This window comes from Stenella coeruleoalba, assembly GCF_951394435.1.
Source record: "Stenella coeruleoalba genome assembly, chromosome: 1".
Classification (NCBI taxonomy): Eukaryota; Metazoa; Chordata; class Mammalia; order Artiodactyla; family Delphinidae; genus Stenella; species Stenella coeruleoalba.
The window spans coordinates 74,449,913-74,475,355 of NC_137169.1; the positions used below are offsets into that span (position 1 = coordinate 74,449,913).

The 25,443-nt window shown below is 34.6% G+C and overlaps 1 protein-coding gene across 3 annotated transcripts in view; it reads right to left on the bottom strand.

Moving 5' to 3' along the window:
- The window catches only part of SYDE2 (synapse defective Rho GTPase homolog 2), a 49,335-nt gene that overhangs the window by 12,845 nt on the left and 11,047 nt on the right, over window positions 1-25,443 (bottom strand). The window contains exons 2-6 of one of the 3 annotated variants that reach the window (XM_079921322.1): window positions 24,506-25,201; window positions 18,210-19,312; window positions 14,219-14,345; window positions 7,538-7,719; window positions 4,571-4,802 (exon numbers count right to left, since the gene is read on the bottom strand). In XM_079921322.1, the coding sequence (XP_079777448.1) occupies window positions 4,571-4,802; window positions 7,538-7,719; window positions 14,219-14,345; window positions 18,210-19,312; window positions 24,506-25,201 (2,340 nt within the window). The remainder of the gene's footprint in view (window positions 1-4,570; window positions 4,803-7,537; window positions 7,720-14,218; window positions 14,346-18,209; window positions 19,313-24,505; window positions 25,202-25,443) is intronic. The other 2 variants (XM_079921324.1, XM_079921323.1) reach the window with 2 other exon arrangements.

Below are 25,443 nucleotides of genomic sequence, written 5' to 3' on the forward strand. Positions count from 1 at the left end.
AGAAGCCAGTAGAATGTTCAGTGGTGCTAATTCATGCTATATCACAACATCCCAAAATAAATTTCCAATGTTGATTAACTTTCTGTGCAAGTTAATTATTATCTAGATGTAATTCAAACAGTAGCTAAGCTGGTAGCTTCTTCTAAATAAAAAGCTACGCAAAAAGCAGGCAAGGCATGTTGGAGTACAAACGAAACAAAAGTTCCTTCATCTGCAAACATCTAAATGAGGCCAAGGCATCTAAAGTGCTCACTCTAAAAGTTCTAACCTTTGTGTTTTTTTGCAATTCTATTAGCAGCAGTGTCATAATTTACTTTAAGCAGCCCAAATTTCACTTTGATAAAATGAACGAAATCTAGACTTGTCCACTTGTTACCTGAGCTTGATTATACAGCATTAGCTACTAAGAGTCTTCATTTATTGCCTGAAAATAGTACAGATATTTTATTTTCCCATTCTGGTTAGGAATCTAACAATCTCAAATAACATTCCTCATATTAAGACTATTTCCCCTATTAGTATGCATTGCACTGGCCAAATATACTACCATGGAGACACATTATTTCACAACAAACCAAGGCTTTACAGCTTATTCTTTTGTGTGTATTGAACAAAACACTTGTCAAATGGACTTAATTTAAATGTTGAGGCACGGCTATTAAAAACTGTCCATAATACCTTTCCCTGTCTGCTTGTTTATTCTCCATTAATACTTCCCTTCACTAAGGTAAAGGGAACATATAATCAGTGATAACGCACCAACTTTACACTCTCCAACATCTAATAAATATTTGTTTCCTACTGTGTAAAATAATTGAAGAATAATACAAACATGTATATGGTTCTAGTTTTCCAGACATACAGTGATTTTATAACATTTTCAGAGATTGCATAATTTTTTTAACTTATTTTATTAAAATACTTGATAACTTTGTATAGGTATGTCTTTAACATTTTTGTTTATCTTCATTTTTATGATGGTTATTACAGATCATTATGACAGCTAAAACCTCTTGATCTAAAATTTTCTAGAAAATAAAGGTCTGATAGTTACTTTACCTTGATATTTAATAACAATATTAATATAGAATGTCCTATGCCATTAACTGATGTAATTGCAGAATTGATATCTGAATTTTTCCACTGTTTAATTATTCATATTCCTTCTTCTGTTGAAACTGCTTATCTCCTCTAAATCTCCTTGCTTTCCTCCCTTCATTTTCTGTGCTTTTCCTGTTCTTCTTAGTGCTTAAGTGTCATGCCTATTGTTTTTGCCAACCCATTACAGTACTCTGCTAACCTTGAGGTCGACTGGTTTGTGATCCAACCAAAGTAAAACATTTTTGATTCTGTGTTAAGCTTGTCTTATTTTGTCTGCATTTTCCGACATTCACCTGCAAAACCCACATTCATTTTACTGTCAGGTGCTTAAAGTTGTTTAACCAAGTTCCTATCCAAACATTATTTTTGTATATTTTCTTGGAAAATATTTAAGAAACAATTATAATATTTTACACCTTTTAGACTAAAACTTCAATTTCTACAAAATCAACTTTACTAGCTTTTTAAAATACTGATGGTGAAATGGTTTCCTATTAAATATGTAGATAAAATGGCTAAATTTAACCCCAAAAGAAAAGTTCTGGTTTTCCTAGCACTGTGGACTACTTACCTTCAACAGGATAAAATGAACATGCAGTCTATAATTTGCTGAAAATTTTTCCAAACATAATGATAATTACTAAGAAACTTTATTTTCTTATCTTGTTTTCTTCCAGTAGATTTATATTTTTAGTCACCACTTTATTAGCTTTTTATCTATAGTATAATTACCTTATTTAACACAATATATTGGGTGTCTAGTTAGTGCCAAGTATTCTGTTAGGACCTGGAAATATAAGGGTAAGCAAAATATAGTCCCTGACCTCATGAAGCTTAGTCTAGTGAGAAAAATGACACAAAAAGAATTAGGGAAAATTGATAGCTTTTCCAAAAGAAAAATAAAAAGAAAGCCCTACCCTGAATCTATTCATCATAAAATATGTGATACACCAAACAGCTGGTCTAAGAGTTACACACTCTCTAAAGCTATTTCCCCATCTATAAAGTGAAAGGGTAGCCTATCATTAATTTCCAATACTCTTAAAACAGCAACCCTATTTTTAAAAAGCAACTACTTTGTAAAAACCCAGTACATAAGAAAGATGAAAAGAAGACTGTTTTGGTCAAAAGGGAAATATGTTTCCATTTTGCTCCCTCACCTGTTGCCAATCTGGCCTCAAGGCTGCTTCTAGAGAACTTAGGGCTTTGGCAGAAGACAATCTGAAAAGCAATTGGCAGGCTGACTTTTACCTTCCAGTACCAGTATGCCAGGGTTCTAACTGATCACTTTGAATGAAGACAGATTTTTCAAGTTGAAAGTTCAAAGCAAATTATATTCTTGCCCAAAATTTAAAAATAACACAGAACAAAATAAAAAGTTAAGGAAGTAAAAAGGCAGGTGGGCAGGAAAGGGTGGAACCAATTCTTTTTACCTCTGGAGTAGGGGAAGTTCCAAAAAGAAAAATAAGTAGGATACAGATAGCAAGGGAGCTAAAACCTTCCACTGAATGCATAGAGAAGAGCATTCACCAAGTTAATATGGTGTGGCCCAGTCTCTACGTCACCATCAATTTTCTCAGGCTCAGTAAGTGCACTATATCTACTTGATTTCTGCCTCTTGAATCCAAAAGCAAGTGATGTTAGAGGGCAAAACTAACTGCTGTTTCCTCTTATCTTTCTGCCCTGTTCTGTCCTTTGTTTGAGGTATTATAACTAAAGAAAAGTAACAGGTTATAGACGATGGGGCAGTTATTTTTAAATCCAATCACACAAACCTTTGGAATAAGGAACTGTACATTAGGAGACAGTTGCTTAAGGTTGTCATTTAAATACTGTACAGTGAATCTCAAATCTGAACCTGCCTTTTTTCTATAACATAAAAGTTAAGTTTTTGCTCCTAAACCCAAGACTAAGATGACTATTACAAAACAATGAAATGATACTAACCACTGGTACAGAATTAATGATAAAGAACTCAGGTACTGATAGTAAACTTAGTATCTCCAGGCAAACAAATTTTCATTTGTGATTAGAATAAGATGGCTCCTTTCCCAATTCCTCATGTTTATTAAAATTAAAGCAGGTCTAGGAAAAGCTAAGAAACACACATTTAAAACTTGAACCTGAGTGATTTCTTATGTTGGGCACCAAGTGCAGAAATCAGACCAATTAACCAGAGCATCTTCATTCAGGACTTTTAAATAATAAGTAACACATACTAACTCAGGTAAAATATAAATTAGAAATGATTTTTTAAGCCTGTGTTTAAAAGAAAGCAAAAATGTTAACTCGACAAATTTAAAAGTTGAAAATTTTTATTAGCTTAATTTTTAATTCTTTTTTTAAATTAATTAGATTTTTTAAAAGACTAAATCAAGCAATCCTTTGTACTTTGGTATATTCTTCTCATATACATTAATAAAAGAGTAACAAAGCACATTTACTGAGGGCTAACTTTATGCTAAACTCTCTGCTCATTTCCTTAGATGCTTTATCTCAATCTTCACGAAAACCCTGAGGTAGGCACTATTTATAGAGAAGCAAACTGAGGCCTAGGGAAACTAGTGTTTGCCTGAGTCCACACTGTTGGTGAGTGCCACAGTCGGATCTGAATCTAAGCCTGACTACAGGGCCCAAGCACCTCTACCACTGTGCACTACACTAAGCATCTAAGTACTTTCACACTTGGTACTATGCAGGGTAGGGGAGGGAAGCAGGGGCTACTACCATGTAAGAAATTTTTGGAACCTAAATACAGGATCCTTTATAAAACATCTAACTAAATACATATTCCTTTTAGCTCTGAAACTACATAAGAGATGTATTAGAAAAATAACTGTCAGCCTTTCGTTATCGAGTAGAATGGGGATGGATAAGAAAGATGGAAAGATTGCAGGTAATTGTCAGCTCAAGGCTGGATAACTTGAAGAATGACCATGAATACAGTATAGACATCAGGAGGAAGAACTGATTTAAGGAGAAAAATGAATTCTGCTTTATATCAGTTGAAATAAAAACGAGAAGGGTAAAGAAATTAATATTTTACTGAGTACCTATTATGTGCTAAGAGCTGTGCTGAGCACCTTACACACATAATTCTTTATTTAATCCTCCTATAAATTCTATAAACATATTACTAATCCACATGACAAAAGATGATACTGAGGCTCTATGATGTTAAAGAACTTGTCCAAGGTCAGACTGCTAATAAGTGACACAACCAGGATTCAAATCCAGAGCTGACCAAATCCAGAATGTATACATTGATCTATCTCTATGTCTACAATAGTATCAGCAAAAGCAGAAAATTTAAATGGAGAAATCTAAAGGGCAGGTATCAATTCATAACTATTTTAAAAAGCAAAATATAGAAAAGATTTTCTTCAATCATACATGGGCATATTTAATGATCAGCTAATTCAAACACCCTATCATTGAAAGAGAAAAATATTTCCATAGAATCATTTACCTGGCCAGAGTTGAAGTAAGTAATGAAGAACTTCAATATGTTTTTTAAAATCCAAAGCACTTGCAAGTTCTTCTGAATCAGTAAAGACTCTGTTGTTATGGCTGGAAGTCTCTTGCCTCTGACTTAATAATACGGGTCCAAAGCACACAGCCAAATTCTGGCAAGTCATCTTATTCACGTCACGATAAGAAGCCACCAATTTCAAATGATCCAACAACATCATTAGGGTTGCCTAAATTGAATTAAATTAAATTTCACTTAACACAGTCACACAGGGGCAAATTCAAGGACACAATTTATAGCAGAAAATATAGATGGGCATACTATCACTTTTTAAAAGGTTGTTTCAAAGATTTGATTGTAAGTTGGATGTTTGGAACTTGAAATATATTTTCTTATAGAAATGTTACACAGGGCCCTTAGGTTTCAATGACATAATCTGATTCATTAAATGGTTAAAATATGCATTCTATAAAGTGCTCATGAATGCATTCCAAATTTAAGCTGGAGTCCCTGGGAAAATATACCATCAACTTTTTCCTCTCTTCCCTCCTCTAAAAAGATAACAGCAAAGGCTACAATGGAAAGGGGATTAGGGTGAGAATGTTTATTTTTAAGTTCAGATAAATCCTGTAGTCATAAGTAGGGACCAACATCCTAAAATCTAGGGAGCCAACCATGGCTAGGTTCTATTGTGATCCAGTTAGGAAAAAGGTCAATGCGCTTCTTAGCTAATAAATATTTTAAGTAGACAAACCATGGAAAAGGGAAGAATAGTATAATTAGAAATGAAAAAAAAATTGATTGAAAAATATTTTTTTAAATCCTTGAAAAAACTAGTAAGGGGAGTTTGTTCAAGAAGTTAGCATGGTTATTTAGGTTTAAGCAGTTATGGAAAGGAATGATGTTTTTTGATATACTAGCATATGATCAATCATTTAACAAATAAAGTGTGTAATTTCTTCTTCATAATTGTGTTGAGAAATAAATGCCAACTATAATTTGTAATTTTTAAAAATTATTAAAGAAAGAAAAAAAATCAAAATGACATTTCTAGAGTCAAAGTGACAACTGGATTTGATGATTAGAAGGTAATTAGTAACCTTAGCAAGAACAGGTCCACAGAGGTGGAGCAGGAAGCCAGATGACAATAGTAAATGAGTGGTGAAGAAGTGATAACCGCCAGAATAAACGTTTGCTCAATGTTTGGTTGTGAAGGGAAGGAACGAGGGGAAAGTTGGATCTAGGGTAGACTAGATTGGTATTTTGAAATCAAAATGGATCTAGAGTAGACTAGACTGATATTTTGAAATCAAAACCAGTCACACATTGATTAACACAGTTAACACACACACACACACACAACTGGTTAAATACATTAGGTTCAATCTCAAGAGCAAGCCAAGAAACACAACCTAAAATAAGAAATCTTTTTTTTTTTTGTCTACGAAATAAGATCAGCCAAAAAATGTACTTGTTGTGTCCCTTTTGAAAAGTAATATGAAAAATGTATTAAGAGCCTCAAAATGTTCACATTATTTAAATCAGCAATTCCACTCTGAAATTCTATTCCAAATAAGTAATTCTAACTGAAAAGAAATCTGTGGACAAATATATACAAATAGGTTCAAACCCTAAATATTACACAAAACAGAATGGTGATAAATTGTCAGATCTACTCAATGGAATATTATGCAGCCTTTTTAGAAAGAATATTAACAGCATGAACTTTAAGGCCAGAAAGACCTAGATTCATATAACAGACTACAACACTCAAAAAAGCTATATACTCTTGGGCAAGTGATTTACATTCCCTGACACTCAAATCTTCACTTATAAGTAAAATGACACGTATAACTTTACCTTATATTGGTGAAGGGATATTTCTACCCCACACCCCACCCTTCTGCTTCTGTCTACCTTTGTAGCTGCTCCCCTTCCCCACTCAAAGAAGCAGTAATTGCTAATCTAACCAGACAGAGTACAGGCCATTCAGATGACTACAATCAACTAGTGAATTAAGGTATTGGGCTTAAAACATTTCTACCCACTCACTCTTGGACTTTCTGTTCTCATATGATAAGAAATATAGGGACTTCCCCGGTGGTCCAGGGGCTGAGACTCCGTGCTCCCCATGCAAGGGTCACGGGTTCGATCCCGGGTCAAGGGACTAGATCCCACACGCCGCAACGAAGACCCCACACAGCCAAATAAATAAATAAATAATTTTTAAAAAGAAAGAAACATAGGCAAAGCCAGCCTCATCTGGATAAGCCTGGCCACATTTCTTTCCCTTATTTTCCCTTTTGTTCTAAGGAACAAGAGCTAAAGTTAGGCTAAAACTAGTTCTGCAGACTCAGTCATCCTATCTCTCCTGCAGGCATACCTGAAGATACTGGTCCCAAGATTCAGATTGTGGAGAGGGGGCAAATGGAAAGAGACAAGGAGGAAGGAAATGGTGGTGGTGAGGGTTGTTTAAGTCTTGAGGCTAAGCCATGTACACCAATCAGGTACCATATTTTTTAAATACTAAAAGGAACTACACCAAAATGTTAAGTATCGTTGCCTTTAGATATTGATAATTATAATTTCCATTCTTCTTTTCTATATCTTCCTAAATTTTCTATAATAAACATATATCATTTTAATAATAACAATACTCTTTTAAAACTTATAGGGAGTATTCATGCCTAGGCTAAAATCATATACAGAAAAGATAAAATTATTTTCTAGATTTATTCTGTTTAAGAAGCAGTTTCTAGATTTATGCTGTTTAAGTAGCCTTTGGCAAAGGCAGAGCTAAAACTCAAGAGTGCTACGAATGTCAAATATCTAAAAAATTATTTGTAGCTCTGGAGCTAAGTATACAATTCATTAGCTGGCTTCCAGAAAGAATGCATACCAATTGTGCTTACCTTCAATGCATACCAGTTGTGCTTACCTTCAATGCATATCAACTGTGCTTACCTTCTCGACGTCAGGCAGACAATCCAGCAGGTCAACAGTGTACTTAGAATCACTTGGATCATTCTCACAACCATTTGATGACATTTTCAAAGGATGTTTTGCCATTGCATCTAATACAGCCTCATAAAGCTGCTTTGTTATCAGAGGAGAAGGAAGTTCTCTTAAATAATCCTTAAGAACACCTTCAGAAAACAAACCAGAGACAGATGGCAATTAGTCTTTAGAGGGAAATAAAAAACTGTGGTGAATTTTTTTTCAAAGAATTGTTACAGCGAACTTTTAACACTCTGAAAACAATAAAAGCAACAATGTAAAAAGAAGTATTATAACAAGACAATAGCAATTTGTATCCTTAGAAATTGCTTCACTAATTGACTTGTTTTGAAACCATGCTAATAATGTACACACATAATAGCCAATTATCATACATATTAGGTTTGTTCATAAAGTAAACCCCTTATAAAAAGCTCCTCTAAGTGCATGTAAAAGAAAATAAGGCATACTAATATTAATTTTAAATTATTTCAATTATGTGAATTTTTAATTTCTAGGCTTTTCATAAGCCCTTGCAAATAAGTGAGCTATATAAATATATTTCCTCTTTAATACAGAAGATATGGCTTAAACATACATACTGGATAGCCTGGATAATCTCTAATGCTATACTATGGAAGGAAAAAATCATTCCTAAAACCAAACAAATGAAACCAAAAGCCAAGAACAGAAAACATCAGACTTGTCACTATAGTAAGAATGAGGTTAAGTCAATTTCAAACACACCACAAGTAGTTATGAACTAAGAGATGATATACCTATAGTAGAGGAAACAGGAAAGAGTAATTAATGGTTGCTACATATAAGGAAGGTAGGTAAGATACTAGCTAAAGGCTAGAATGTGATCACAAGGAAATATAGAAGACATTTCTGACACCAAAAACCTTAAGAGACAATATTGATTTAGAAAATGCTCTCAGCTTAGCCGAGAACTTAGTTTGAGAGCTTAATTTGAATTTAAACATGATCATAAAGGAAGTTTCCCATCTAATAAATCTTTTAAATTTGATAGACCATGGTTCATTAGTTTCTTATGCATCCTTCCAGTATTTGCTTATGCAAATATAAATAATATATTACTATTTGTTCCCCTTTATTACATAAAAGATAGCATATATGTCCTGTTCTGTTTCTTGCTTTTTCATTTAACATCACATCCTTGCCATATTTTCAGTACACAGAGATTTTCTTCAAACATTTTTACAGCCACATCACAGTATTCCAATGTATGGATGTCCCATAATTTGATCTAGTCAGTTACAAGAGACAGCTGCTTAGGTTCTTTCTAATCTTTTGTTATTTCAAAACATGCTACAATGAATAACCTGCACATCATTACTTTGTATGTATGCAGGTATGTTGGTAGGACGAATTCCCGAAACAGGACCACTGGGTCAAAATTACATTTGTCATTTTGAGGGAAAAGGAGGTGTGAGGATATTTCCTAGGTCTGGGGCTTCAGCATCTAGGTGAATAACAGTGCTATTACTTGAAATAGGAGAAAAAGGAGGAAAACCATGTTTTAGGGTACAGGAAGGAGTTTCATTTTGAATGTATTAAGCTTAAGGTATCTATGGGACATTCAAGCCTACTGGATATAAAAATCTGAGGCTCAGGAAAGAGATGGCTGGAGACACAGATCTGAGAATGATCAACTTAAAGATGATAACTGGAAACTTGGGAGTGACTGAGATTATCAGGGCAGCATACAGCATGATATGAGAAGGCCTAGTGATAAGAGAAGGCCATGAAGAACATCAGTAGGAAGAATGGCTAAAGGAGTATGAGTGGTAAGAAGAGGCAGGATGGGGGTGGGGGTGAGACAGGCAAATATGCTGCAAGGAAGTCAAGGAAAGAATGCTTCAAGAAAGAGTTTAAGGTATCAGTTGATACCCAATAAGAGTTAGGTTAGATAAGAAGAGTGTTCTGGATTGGTCATTTGTATGTTAAAATCATTCAGGATGATGGCAAGACTCCAGTTGGAAATCTAACCATAGGCGAGGTATCAAAGTCTTCACTGAATAAATGGGAATGGCCAAGAGTTCTGTAGGTGATGTTAAATACGAAAGGCAGAGGTGGTGCAAGAGTGTGCCATGAGCCTCCAAAAAGCCTTATTCCTTCATTGAGCATAAGTTCCTACTCAATAGTAAAAAGGTAACAACCTGGAAATAGCACTAAGGAGCACTAAGAGGATATTGACCAAACTTTTTTTTTTTAATTTATTTATTTTATTGTATTTATTTTTGGCTGCGTTGGGTCTTCATCGCTGTGCACAGGCTTTCTCTAGTTGCGGCGAGCGGGGGCTACTCCTCGTTGCGGTGCGCAGGCTTCTCACTGCGGTGGCTTCTCTTGTTGCAGAGCACGGGCTCTAGGCACGTGGGCTCAACAGCTGTGGCTCGCGGGCCCCAGTGCGCAGGCTCAGCAGTTGCAGCGCATGGGCCCAGCTGCTCTGCGGCATGTGGGATCTTCCTGGACCAGAGCTCGAACCCACGTCCCCCGCATTGGCAGATGGATTCTCAACCACTGCGCCACCAGGGAAGCCTCAAACTTTTTCTTCGATATATACAAAGAGATACACATATATAAAGTGCTTGGCATATAATAATAATCAATACATGTTAGTCATACAGTGATGATAATGATAAAGCATTTTGTACACAGTACGCATGCAACAATTGTTTATTCACATTCCTTAACTTATATCATGTGATCTTTACTACCATCATTAGTTTCCTACAATGAATTGCAACATTCAGTGTAAAGAGCATTGAGTTACAATTAGAAAGTGAAAATGCAATTTTCTGTAGCTGCCAAATAAAGACACTACTAACCCTTTAGGGCATAATCTTTTTTAAAGGTTCCATAGTTGCTCCTTGACAAAGCAAGACTTGTTAGTTCTTATAAAACTCAATATGCCCTGGTAGCTTGAGACTTGCCCTGTAATGCAATTATATTAAATCAAAACCTAAAAGATCTCCAGAAAAGATAACTTTATACCTTAGTGAAACATGTATTTCAAATATCATTATCCTTTATATGATTAATATGCTAAACAACTATTAATATAAATGGAATTTTAAGTTAACCCAAGTTCAAGATTACTTGCTTCACTATAATTTGAGGGCAAATAAGAGAGAATTATTATAACAAATATTAAGCACTTAAAGTATGCTCAATGAACATTATGTTCAATGAAGTAAAAATTATAGTTGCTTTTCTATAAGCAGACAAACGTCACAGGAAAAATAATCAAAAGATTTCATAAAATGAAACAGCGAGAAGGTATTCATAGTGCGTTGTAACATGTATGATATGACTACTCATCTGTCTAGAAATTAGCTATATGGCCTTATCCCAAAAACTTAAGTGATAGGCAGGAGGATCTTAAAGCCATATTGCCTTCTTAACATCTTTCAAACACTTTGGGACATAAAAACCGTAAGATAATAAATTTGTGGTGACAATCTTTAATGTTACAGGAGCTACTTAAAAAAGACTTGGGGAGAATTTATGATGAAGTTTATTTAATGCAACACAGTAAATCTTTTATCATGTACTTGAAGCAGACAATTATTGATAAATAAAGAGCTGGTTCTAGTTACATCTCTTAAGCTGCCCTGTAATAGTTAGATACTATGAAATCATATGCCTCTCATTCAGGCACAGGACCAACTACACAGAGAAATTCTACTCATCCCCATGGTGGGATACACGTATCACCACACTAAAAACAAGTCATTCTAATCTCTAAAACTACTTCTTCTCAGAGGCTGGTTTGAAGTACCTATATTTTATTAATTCTTAATCACAAAATTCACCCTGTTCTCTCTGCCTAAAACTCTAATAATCACTAAATAAATAATGTTGACTTTTCCAATTTCTTCTCTTGTACTATGAATAGATTTTATACCTTAAATTTTGCACCTGACTGAAAAAAATCTGGTTTGTCTGGAGCACTTCATTCTGTAGTCCAGACAAACCAACTACTAAGAATGCATTAAATTGTGAGTAAACTCTATCATTCACTCCATTAATATCTCTTCTTTTAGACCTACTTAACAGTTAATTATATTTTAAAGTTTACTTGAAATGTGAGTTCACGTGGAACAAACACATGAGGCAACACTATTACTGGCCAGTTCCCCAAATCAACAATACCCTTTACTTTGAGCCACGATGAGCCCTTGTGTATATTTTATTGCAATTCCAATGACATTTCTCAGGCAAACCTTAAGTCATCCCATTGGCTTTTTATCAAGAATGAAAACAGCTCTAGGTTCTTCTGAAAAACAGGTTTACTGAAATGGAATATACAAAGAATAAAGCCAAGAAATACCCAATTCATAAATTATGTAAACTCTCAATTTTAGAAAAGAATGCTTCTATGAATGTTTCATTGACCTATTGTCATACCTTCTGCATATGCTGCAAATTTCCAACTAAGGACCTTCTCTTATAACAAATAATCAATTCAAACCACATCACTTCATCTTTTTAAATTATACACATTTGACATAATTTTTATCTCCAAGAAAGTCTTCAACCAAGACAAAATCTCCTTTTATTTAGTTATAGAGTGTGATTTTCTGAGGATTGCTATTTATAAAATTTTTCTTTAATAGATTCATAAAATGAGTCCTTTGCTGATTTTGTTAATTACACATTATTAAGGGGAAAAGTCTACTGTTTTGTAGAAATGACCCATTTTTTAGTAGAAATAATATGCCTTCTTCCTTTATAAAATAAAAGTAACCATTATTTCTGGTTTGCTAAAACTTAAGAGAAAGAAAAAGTGCTTTGGTTTGCTCCCTCTCAGAATTAAAATGCTTGGGATCAAAGTTTTAGTTATCCAAGAATATAATATTAAATATTCTATGAAATACAGTCATTCAGAGTTCAGAGATTGGGAAGCTCAGTTATTTGGAAAGCCTCAATCCTAACAGTTAGCTTTAAGGATTTCAACTAATAAAAATCTCTTGAATATGTGCAAGTTGAACCTTCCTCAAATTCTCACCTAGACAATTAATTGTGTGTAAAATAAGAAAGCAAATTAGAAGAGAAAAACAAACACTATTACAGCAAGAAAAAAAAAACGGTAGTTGACAGTAGAGAGAAGAGAAAGACTATCAAAATACATAGATGACCTAGAAATACATACCAAAGCATCTGTAGGTGAAAGGATGTGATAGCTGAGATATGGTTCAAAATAATCCAAGTTTGGGGAGAATCAAATGAGGGGTATAAATGAGACAGGTTTGGTCATGTGTTGATTATGGAAGCCAGGTGATGGATAAAGAAGGTTTATCATAGTATTCTCTCTACTTGTGTATATGCTTGAAAACTTTGCTAATAAAAAGTAAAACAACAACAAAAAACAAACATGGAATTATAAGCCAATAGACCTCGAATAACGATTAGTTATGAAAAATGTCTTAATGGCCAAATTCAAAGGCCTTTTTTCTGTTCTCATTTTATATGATCTCTCAGAATGACAGTGCATCACACCTTTCCTTAACACTCTGTAGTCTCTTGTTTCCCATACTTTCTGACTCCTTTCCTCTCAATCTCCTTAGCTGTTTCTTCTTTCTTTGCCTGCCTCCAAAGTTTGGAGATCCTCAAAGTTCTTGTCTTTTCAAACTCTATAGATAACTGCAAGGCGTTAATTACAACTAGTGCCAATGACCATCAAATTGCCGTTTTCTACCCCCACCAGTCGGGGTATTAGAAGTGTATTTACAATGCTATACATTGGATTGCATTCATCACCTGGGTAAACAGCAGATCCCCTCACATTCTACTTACATCCTCTCCTTAGCTGTAGGAGATATAGCCTTGATATATCCACTGAGATCTCCTACTAGTACATCAAATTCAATATATAAGTTTGAAAAAGAAACCCAATTCATAATCTTTTTCTACATTTCTCCACCGAAAGCAGTAGCTTTCCTCTCAGCTTTCTTATTTCTGCTAATGGAACCCAATCAACCAGGTGTCAAAGTCAGGATTGTCTGGGCCCTCCCTTTCTTCAAACACTTTCAATTCTATTTCTTCCTGCTGTTGCTGCTGCTGCCAGATGCCATGCAATCTCATTACCTCCTTGTTGAGACTATTGCCGAGGCTTCCTAACTGGTTTTCCTTCCTCTTGTATCTTCTAATTTCAGTCCATCACACAGACTTGCCAGATAAATATTCCTGAAGACTATCTCTAAAGATTTCACTCCCCTGCTCAAAAATCGTTGATGGATCCCCTCTGCCTAGTAAATAAATCTAAATTCTCTAACCAGATAGTCAATGCCCCTTATATTATGTCAGCTCCAGTCAAACTGAACTCTGATGACATTTTATTTATCTCTCTATGAAGAAAAGGTGCCCTTTTCCTTCTGTTAGCTACTACAGTTAATTTAATGTAGGTCTCTTCCTCCCAACACTTGTTGGCTGTTTGAGGACAGGGACCATATCTTGGTATCTCCCCACAGAAAATAACACAGCAGTGTTTGTAAAAGAAGGAAAATAAGACTGCAGAATAAAACCAAATTAAATTGAGGCTACAAAATAGTATTTCAATTCTCTTTCGTGCAGATGTAGTCTTTCCACAATGTGTACATAAAAATAACATCTATTTATTACCTGTTATTACATTTATATCTGGGTATTGGCTTTCACACAGACCAACAGCTTTGCTATCCCTCTCAAAAGCCTCTCGAAGTTCTTTCTTGACTGCTGCCGAGCCACATAATCGGTACAGGCCTACTACCTAGAAATAAAATTATGGCCACGTTATGGTAAATTGGATAAAGAGAAGATATTATAGTTTAGTATGTATAAATCACATGAACTTGGCAATCTAATATGTTCTGATGGCATTTAATTAAAAACATCTCAAACATAGCTTTTGAAATCTCACCATCAACTATACGGATTATAGTTATAGTTATATAGTTTCATAAAAAATTATATTCTTTCCTTTAAATTTGAACAATATACTGTGACTTCTGTAATGCTGCCTATCATATCTTAAGCAAAGATACAATCCTTACCCTTTAGGTTTTTTTTTTTTTTTTGCGGTACGTGGGCCTCTCACTGTTGTGGCCTCTCCTGCCGTGGAGCACAGGCTCCGGACACGCAGGCCCAGCGGCCATGGCTCACGGGCCCAGCCGCTCCGCGGCATGTGGGATCTTCCAGGACCGGGGCACGAACCAGTGTCCCCTGCATCGGCAGGCGGACTCTCAACCACTGCGCCACCAGGGAAGCCCCTTACCCTTTAGTTTTACATGCTCAAACAATATCTCCATGCCCCAAGATGTTGCCCTTTCACATGTTTTGCTCTAGACTGAAGTAATACAGCACAGCAGTTAAACTAGGGTTTTGGATTCATAAAGCCCCACACTATCACTCCTTGCTTGGTGAATCTGAGCAAGTTACTTAATCTCTTTAAAACTCGAAAAAAGTATATTTTTGAAATAAGGTTCCAGTATACTATTTGTGTAAAGTTATCTTTAAAAAAAAAAAGTTTCTGAGGAAGAAATAAAAATAAATCTAGGATTTTTTAACTTATCAAATTAATTGATTATAAGGCAATGAAGGAAATTCAATTAAAATAATATATTAAAGGTAAAATAAAACTTCTAGTTCAAAATGTATATAAGATTCAAAGACACCACTCACTCTCCCCTCAACCTACATTAAAAAGATTTGTTTTTTAAACACTGTTAGTTCAGTATAAATTCACTAAGAGGAAATCAACATGGTATCTTAAAGAGAAAACATGCCTGATTAAGCAATTGGAGTTTTTTAAAAGGATAAACCTTCAAGAAAATTGAGGAAAGCGGTTGTCACCTATACTTCCACATCAAAGACTATTTAGGAAGTTTAATCACCTTGAATTGAAAGAAGTTACAGATAAAGAAATTATTTCAAGACAGAAATAAAGTGAAAACACACAGTGCAATCCCCAAGGATTTGAACTAGGAATCACTTTAAAATGCTAAAAGTGATCTAGAGGAAGAATGCAAATGAAATTTCCCAGTTTACTTATGACAACCTCTTCTGAGTTTTTAAATAACTGATAGAATACACTACAGAAAGTGGGTCTCAATATAGGAAAGCGTCAGTAATGGATACATGGAAATGTTATCCAAAATACTTGCGATGACAAGCATTAAGTATTAATTGAAAGATAGTAAAGAACCTACAACTATTTCTAAGAGAAGGTAATTCAAGGTGCTGCTGCATTCAAAAGAATCAACATGATATGGGAAATCGAGGAAGGTACTGGAAAGAAAATTCAAATTTCCTGTTCTTATCCACATTCATGTTACATTCACATCATCACAAGAAAGAAAAGTAGAACGGTAGATGATCCAGACAATGAAACTAAAATATTAAACAGGATCAAAGGAAATGCTACCACATGAGAAGAAACTAACTTGAGTACAGCCCTTCTGGTGTATGCACACTTAAGTGTCACAAAATTTCATAAGGATGTATCCTCTTAAACTTGAGAAAGAGATGAACCTAGAACAAATTAAAGAAAGCAATACTTCAATAGCAAGTAATAAATTAATGGAACATGTTATCCCAAAAGCTGCAATTACAAATATAGTTTTAAAGGTGAATAAAAGAAGGAAGAGCTAATATAGATATGTCAGGCAGGGATATTTTAGGATATATCCCTACCTTCAGAGGCTGACTTCTTGAATCAAACACTTGAAGTACATGCTTGATGCCTCTATTGAGGACAGAATCTGAACCGGATGGACCATGAGGATGATTTCTATACTAATTTTTCCTATTGGAAGCAGGAGACAGGTGGTAGTAGCCTTCAAAGTATTTCGAAGATATCACAAACCATTTTTTGTCTGACTATCAAAACCTGATGTTCATTGTAAAAAAACAAGAATAATTACTGACTAGAGAGGTAAACAAAATTTAAGCAGTATGCTGCTCTGAAAACTGCAGGCACAATCAGCCTCTTTCTGTGCGTGTGTTGGGGTGCAACAGGGAGAAACAAAAGAGACAAAACAAGAAAAGGTGTTGAAAAAGTGCAGCTCCAAACATACAACTGTAAATTTTTTTTTACTTTTTATTTCACAGGAAATAATTCTTTATTAAAATAAAACTTTCTAAACTTTAAGTATAGAAATAAAAAGCATTGCTAAAAATATTTTCTTGGCATTTAAAATCAGTTATTACAGTCTTATATACTTGCTCTTTATAAAATATTTTCAGAAAATAGACTGTAAAAGTACAGCGTTATTTGAGTTACTTATTTTAATATACAATTGTAAAAGTTTCTGTTTAAATAATTAGCTTTAAAGTCTGCCTGATCTCTGGCCTCCCTACATGCTGCGTGGAAAAAAAAAAAAATACAGGAAACAGAGGACCTTAAGAAAAAAGTAACTGGACCAAAAGTTGGATTGGAAACTGAAGGCCTCACTTCCACCCAGACAACGTAAACTTGACTTGATGGAATCACATATCTGAAAAGAGGTTTCAAAAATTCAAATGTCCTACCTCTCAGCTTCAGGAAGCTACTGCATCTATTTTTATTTAATATAAGCAAAAAAGACCCACAGAGATCAAGTGACTTGCCCAACATCACACAGCCAATGATGGATGAGAAACCAGAATCCAAGTCTCTTGTACCTTTATACAAAACTCCACTAACTTATGCAATTTCTATCATTTCCATGTTAAATTCAAGGTAGATTATTTTAAGTTTGCGTCTACATTCTTATAAAGAAATCATATTTCAGATTTTGTGGTCTATATCCTCGATATTTTTTAATGTATGTTATAAATTCTGATAGCACTAAAGCAAAATACTTCAGAACATAATGATGCTTAGGCTTATTTTGTATTGCAAAAAATTAGTATAAATAATTACTTATACCTCATTAATATCCTCAGTCATACACTGTTTCTCATTGTCATAGTCTACATGTATAAATGAAAATAAAGATAAGGTCTACTAACTAGTTAACATGTACATATCTTGTTACAAATAACACCAGGTTTTTTGTTTGTTCTAATGAACTGCTTTTACCTTCTTTAAAAGGAAAAGAGAATGAGATGTGCTTTTATTAGTAGGACCTCTCCTTATCCTCCATGCTATCCCAAAGGTAAGACATGGATAAGCTTATGCTTTCCAAAGAGTGGAACTGAGGGAGAACAGGGAATAAGGGCAGGGAGTTAATTTTAGGAGTGAAACAGGGTTATAATATTCACTGTCGAACTCTCTACCAAAAGAATGTCAAAACATTCAGAAACATTCCTTAAATGAATTAGGCTTAGCCTATGTTATCAGCTCTGGCTTTTCCTAGGAATGCCATTGTAAAGCAATCTTCATCTCTAAGTATAAGACCATGCAGCTCTGCATCATAACATAAATTATGGAACCATCTAGCACACTTTCAATCACTGACAACATAGGTTAAGGCATAAATTACATCCTAAACAGCAATGGAATAAAAATAAAGAATCGGAATGAGAAAAAGTCTAAATTGGATTTTTTTTAACTTACCTTGAACTCCTTCCCCCAAGACTTACTATAAATAAATTTAATTATTACTCAAATAGACAGATAAGGGGGCAGTAGAGAAACACAGTAAAATAATACCTGACAGCCTCTCTTTTCAATTTCCATAATACATTTCTGAATCAGGAGTGGTACCATCAAGCCTATATTTTCTTTCTCTACAACTTTTCGAATATCAACACCAAATATTACTGGTTCTCGATTTATATCTAGTCCGTGAAGTGAATTCTCCCACTGTTCCAAAAGAGTCACTTTCACATAAATAAGACCTCTAGGTTCAAGTTTGACAGCCAACTGATGTGTCTTTGTCACTCTGAATAAGGTGGGAAGAACAACAGTTCCATGACAACACACTCGATTTTTTCTTGGAGTGGGTTCCCAACTGAATACTACTAATTTCAAATGCTGTGCATTTTCAATTTCTATGTTGAAAGTGTGATCCATGTCTAAAAACGTTGTCCGACATGTGAGCAAAGCTGTTCTGGCTTTGTTTACTGAATCTACCTGAATTGCACAAAAGACATCTTTTGAATCTATCCGAGGTGGTTTTAAATCCTCAGCACCATAGAAATGCACACTCATGAGCCCAGATATGTACTGAGAACACTTAGGTTGATCAGAAAAGCTATAATGTCTAAAAGCATCAATGTCTATTTCATTCTTGCTACAACTATTTGGAATTATTTCTTTTCCTTTTGCAAATTTGTTTTCACATCCATGTTTGCTAGATTTAGCTATAAGTTCAGGAGAATCTCCATCACTGAGGTAACCACTTTTGCAGGAATACTTAGAACTCACAGAGGTTTTCTTCTGGTAGCTGTGCTGAGAAGACACACTAGTATCAAGATGGTACCGGCTTATAACATTCCTCTTAGCAGCTGTGGTTGTGTTCCCAGAAGGTAGAATAACAGCATTATGAATTTCTTGCCAGTTACATTTAGACAAGGAAGGAGTATTATCCGGACTGTTTCCATAATTCAAGTTTCCTTTAACACTTAGTTTCCGGCTAAATTCTGGCAACCTTTTCATTCTCATGGAAAGTTTCCTCACAGTTCGTGGAGATTTTATTTTATCCGGGAAAGACCAATGAATTGAACTGCCTTTTTTCACAGGGCTAGGGCTTGGAGAAGATGGTCCTGCAACTCCCAAATCAGGCTTATTTGTAGCAGCTACTATCCCAGGACCTTGAAAATAAAAGACATTATAAGGTGAAATGTTTTGATTCCTATTTTTATTTTTACTTTATAAAACACCAATTTAACAAGCTCTCACATGGACACAAATTCTTCCCTGTCTCATCTTAAGGGTGAGATTTAGTCAAAAGTTTAGATGAATCTCCATTACCATGTTCAAGCAGAATATCAAGATCTACAAATGGCTTCCGGTGGAAAGAAATATCTCCCTCTCCATCTGCCCTTCTATTCTGACGCTTTGGAGGAAAGGGAATATAGGTTCCTTTTAAATCTTTCCCACTGCAATATACTTCAGTGAGCATGTGTTTCTAACTGTAAACAGTGAATATCAGAGAAAACTAGGAAAGCTTCCTATTTTAATATGTTCATTTTAACATATTGAAACATTAATTTCAACATGTTTCCCATTTTAATATGTTTATTTATAAATTCTACCTAATATAAGAATGATTCCTCTATATTTACAATACTCTAAAAACTAAATTTCATCACATAGCATTGCTGGTTAAAAAAAAAAGTTAAAAACCAAACAAGTGTATAATTTTGACAACTAAGAGCCAACTTAATTGGCTCTAAAATTCTATTAGAACGGGCTTCCCTGGTGGCACAGTGGTTGAGAGTCTGCCTGCCGATGCAGGGAACACGGGTTCGTGCCCCGGTCCGGGAAGATACAACCTCCCGCGGAGCGGCTGGGCCCGTGAGCCATGACCACTGAGCCTGCGCGTCCAGAGCCTGTGCTCCGCAACGGGAGAGGCTACAACAGTGAAAGACCCACGTATCGCAAAAAAAATTGTATTAGAACATATCACCAAAGATTATATAGAATGAACTCTAGTTAATCAAGAATAACTGAATAATGAATATCATAAACCTACCTGAATAATTTTTTAAATGTATAGACATTTTCTTTCTTGTATTATCTTTATGCAATAATTCCGTAGAACTTCAAAAGCTAAATTAGGGCGTTTCTTTGCAATTTTAATATATTAAATGACAGTACAGAGATAAAGTATGTTTTCTTATAATTTTCAATTTTCATAAAGTGTTAAAATTCTTTCGAATTCTTCTCCACACAAAAATAGTTTTATTTTTTCCTAAATGTCAGAATTACTCAGGTTTACAATAAAACATTTTTTAAAAATTCAAAAAAGTACAAATAAAGTAAATAATAGCCCACATTGCCAAGAGATTAACCACTATAAAACCGCACTACCGGGAGATTAATCATGGTAAATATTGTGGTGAAAATAATATTAAAAGTAGTTTCTATTGTTATTATTAAATTATTAATATTTAGTTATTATTAAAAATAATACCAGCCAACACTTACTGAGCTAGACAAAGTGTGAAAAATTAATTTAATAATTAGTATGAGCACACCCTCATTTAACTCTCATAATAACCTTAAGAGGTAAGATACCATTACCACCCCATTCTCCAGGTAAGGAACCTCATGCATGAGCTAATTTGTCTAAGATCACAAAGCTGGTAAGTGGAAGAATCAGGACTCAAACCTAAACACAGGCTTTCAGAATCTATGCTCTGAAGTACTACGCTTTCAGTCTCTCCATCCTTCTAAATAATTTTCTCTCCATACATATACATCAAACTGATTTTCAGATACCTTTTCTCAACTATTATTAAGAAGTTAAAGTATTCCATTTAACCTTAAACTTTCAATCCCCCCCCAAAATAAGAATGTAAAGACTAATCAATTTCATTTCAAAATCTGAACCTGTTCCTAGTAAGTTTTCAAATTAATAGAACAAAGTGAAAGTAACTTCTAAAACTCTGTTGGTATTATCCCAATTATTTAAAATTTAAATTAATTATTCATACTTTATTTAATAATTCCTTATAAAGATCCTTAATGACCCTAATATCAGAGGTTACTCTATGTAATACTACATTTGACAACTAAAATGAGAAAAAAGTGTTTATTCATTTCAAAAATGAGTAGATTAAATGAACTTTCTTTAAAGTATTAATATAGTATTCTCCCTCCACCCTTCAATGTGTCCTATTGACAAAGTAGTTTCTTTGTAGAGAAAGGACTATTTTAAGTATGCCTGCTGGGCTTTTCTGGTAAGCAACTAATAAGAAATGGAGTGTTTGATAAACTAGACAAAGCGTTCCCTTGTACTGTAAATTGTAGTACAATTCTACTGGTTTCCTGGTCTAAAACATTCTATAGTAGTCAGAGTCCTACTGTAGTCTACAATATATTTTGTCATGGCCTAAAAAAGCTACTCAGTATATGAAATTGCTCTAGGTTTTATCAAATCAATAAAGAGTTAATCTAACATACTGACTTTTTTACATATTATGCATTAAATATCTCCTACTGAAGTCCTTACCTAATTATTAAAATGAAATACTGTATTTGTTAGCAATTTCTCCTGCAGACAAGACTGAATTTATTTTTTTTAAATGCTTTGTTTTTATAAAATCCAAGAGCTGAAATATGACCAATTTGAACAATCACTTAAAATTAAACCAAAATTATACTAACCAAATCACAGATTAGCTACAGCTTATAAGGGGAAAACATAAAATGAAAATCTTTAAATATAAATTTATGAACCAGGCTTGAATCAATTGAAACTGGCACACTCCTTCAGCATCTAGAGCAGTAACTGGCACATACCAGAAACTCAGTGTTTATTGAATAAATGAATTAACCAATTGTTAATTGTCTATAAATTGGTAAACCTTTCAGGAAATACAATATAGAAATTACCTATACTAGTTACCAGCTAAAAAGACCAAGTAAAGATACTAGTAATGGATCCTAATGAAGCAAAATAGATCATGATAAAGATCACTGCAACAGTAGTAGAGTCTATTAACACCCAACATTAAGGAACCAGTCAAACAGATTAGGGCACATCAACTCAATTAAATACTTTAAAAATAGGGAAACAATCATAAGATTAACCTACATGTAACAACACAAAATATAGATAGCAAGTGAAATTAGCAAAAACCAAAAATAGTCCACTATGTCAGCAACTAGGTAAAAGATACATAAACAACCAGAAGTTAAAAGGGAAAAACAAGTCACAACTGTGTTAGGATGATCATAAAATTGTCATTCATATTAAAAATACTTAAACTTTCCTATTTCTTAAACAAAAAAATATTTTGAAATTCAACCATTCTCTTTGCCTATTTCTCAACAGATTTCTGCCAATGTTGCTAAAGAAAACATACCACTTTAGGTAAATGACCTTTCTGATCAAACTAAAGCAAAAAGATGACATATAAACGAACTGTCCAAATACTTCCTTTGGTCAACTTAGGAACGTGCTTGTTGTAATAATATACTTAAGAGAAGAATAACAGTAAGAAAGGAGACATAATTGGCAGCCCTACTGTACTTTCAAATTTGGGTGGTTTTTTTGTTTTTTTGGTAATGTCTGTCAGTCTTTACAGATTCACAATTTGCCACAAACATAAAATAATAAAGTTTAAAGACAGTACTTAAAGTGTATATCACTTTACAGACACTGGCTCTCTAATGTTGCTCTTATACTTATGCCCTCTTGCCTTTTCTGCACCATTCCAGACCCATCACTATCTGTCTGCCCTACTCCTGCAAGCCTTCCTCATCACTCCATCCTGATCACAACCTCTGTTCCAAACTATTATTTTATAGACTATTTATTCCTCTTCCCATCCATATTACAAAAGAAACACACATTTGCTCTGGAAAATCAGACTACAATTAGAAATGCACACACACAATTTTAATCCCAACACAGGGGGTAAGGATGGGTCAAGCATTAACAGTTCCAGGACAGCTTTTCATTGTTTCTTTCAAAATTGACATCATACAGTTCACACTGTTTTTTAACTCACTTTTTTTCTTATCAATATAATATTTACTCCTTCTCCTCATACCCCTGAGAAAAGGATCCAAATGCAAGTAGATTACTTGTAAAGTACAAAAAGATCAGCAAGAAAGTGAGAAAATTCAGGAGAAAATTCAAGGTGAATTATCAAGCCTGCTACCACTATGGGCACCTGGAGCTTAACTTCATGAGAAAACTCTGGGAAACAATATACAATTATCCCACCCAAGTGTGGAGGGAGCTGGGGTAGGCCTATACCAACTCCTGTCAGTCACTTGTTGAGGGGCACTCCCAGGATGTCCTGCAGGAGACTCTCTAACACTTTGGAAGGAGTCCTCAAGTAGAGATGCAGATACTGATTTTTGGAAGTAGGCTGCCTCCATTTAAATAAGTAATAAAACCCAAGGGATATGGACAAGTACTAACAGCATCTTCTATACCCCACATCTTTGACTACTCTGTATCATTTGAAATTTTATAAATTAAAATGACTCATTATATAGAACTGCTTTCTATTCAACATTTAATAACTGCAACTAAAAGTACTTAGGTAGTGTTTTCTTGGGTAGTGTGTCTGGGACTAAATTTAAAAAGAAGCACACCAGAAATCAAGGCAATCAAGTGAAAATAACACCATTAGGTTGAACTATATGAATTGCCAGGTTTTTGTTTTTGTTTTTGTTTTCAGACCAAAAACTCTTAAATATTGGCAGTTTCATATGGTTCAAACTAATACACATCAAACTTCAATTATTTCCCTTCTGGGTTCCATATCTATTGTAGCACCTATTTGCAAGTTCTTTACTTCTACCTCTCCTTTCTTTTTCTCTTCTTCCTTTCCTTTGTTTCTGAGGAAATGTAGGCACAAAAGTGAAAACTAATGACTGCTAGTATACTGAATATACAATTTTTCATTTGTGGCCAGACCAGGTGTGAATGAATGAATGAATAAATAAATGAATGAAGCAAAACAAGACATACATGAAGAATATATCTCTTCCAGTCCCTGAGACTCCATTCTTTCAACTAAGAGAAAAGTAATTACTGCCTCAAAGGATAGACACACTAAAACCACACCATACACACTAAAAGTTGGTGTAGGACTACCCCAGCTCCTTCACCCCTTACAAAACCAAGTCTGTAATAGGAATAATTAAACCACCATGTATATAAAAATGTTTATAAACCTTTTTCAGTTTTATTTTCATGAAAATATACTCACTTTGTAAGGAAAAGTACACAGCTACAATAGACATCTATATTTAGTTTTAGATACTGCCAAAGAATTGAAAAATGGAAGAAGAAAAGGCAGATATATGATCATCTTTACCTGCAAAAGGAGATTTCAACGTGGGACTCTCCTCTACTATTATACCTTCTTGTGTCTTGTGTCCATGCCTTTGCTTGTACTGCTCCACAAACTCTGTGGAATAGATGGAATCTATAGGATTTATTTCATTTGACTGTGTGGTCTGAACATCGCCTGTGTGTTCAGAAGAGCACAGCAAGTCTTCAGTGTGCTGCTCTTCTTTCATTAGGTCACTACCAGATAATACTCTCAAACCGACATCAGGAAACTTCAGAACAGCAGAGTCTGCCTCCCCAAAACTCAAGGCATTTGAAATACCAAAGTCATCATCCTCAGGAATGGGGTTGTACCATATTTCTCCTTCATCATCTGCATCATTTTCCTCATTAAAGTCTAATGAACAGTCTCTTGATAATGAAGAATTTGTAGCAGTACACACCATATACGTACAATATTCTTCAGATGATTTGAGGAAAGGTCGTGACAGCTGCAGTTTAGGTAGAGAAACGGGTGAGATGGATAAACGACTTATATCTTGGCATTTCTTATTTTCGTCTTCCAAATTAAAAGATCTCAGAGTACTCTGATATAGCCAATTGCGTTTCTTTGACACAGTGATGCTATTAAGTGGCTTATGACCCCTGAAGCCAATATTATCCTTCAGATCTTCAAGTTCTCTTCTCTTCATTGAAGACTCATAGACATTTTCAAATAAGTCTGTTTCAAAGAAAAAAGAAGGCAGAATATAATGCCTGGCATACCAAGAAAGGCATGTCACTTAAGACCAGTTATTAAAATACTATTTTTAGGGGCTTCCCTGGTGGCGCAGTGGTTAAGGGTCCACCTGCCAACACAGGGGATGCGGGTTCGAGCCCTGGTCCGGGAAGATCCCACATGCCATGGAGCAACTAAGCCCATGCACCACAACTACTGAGCCTGCGCTCTAGAGCCCGCGAACC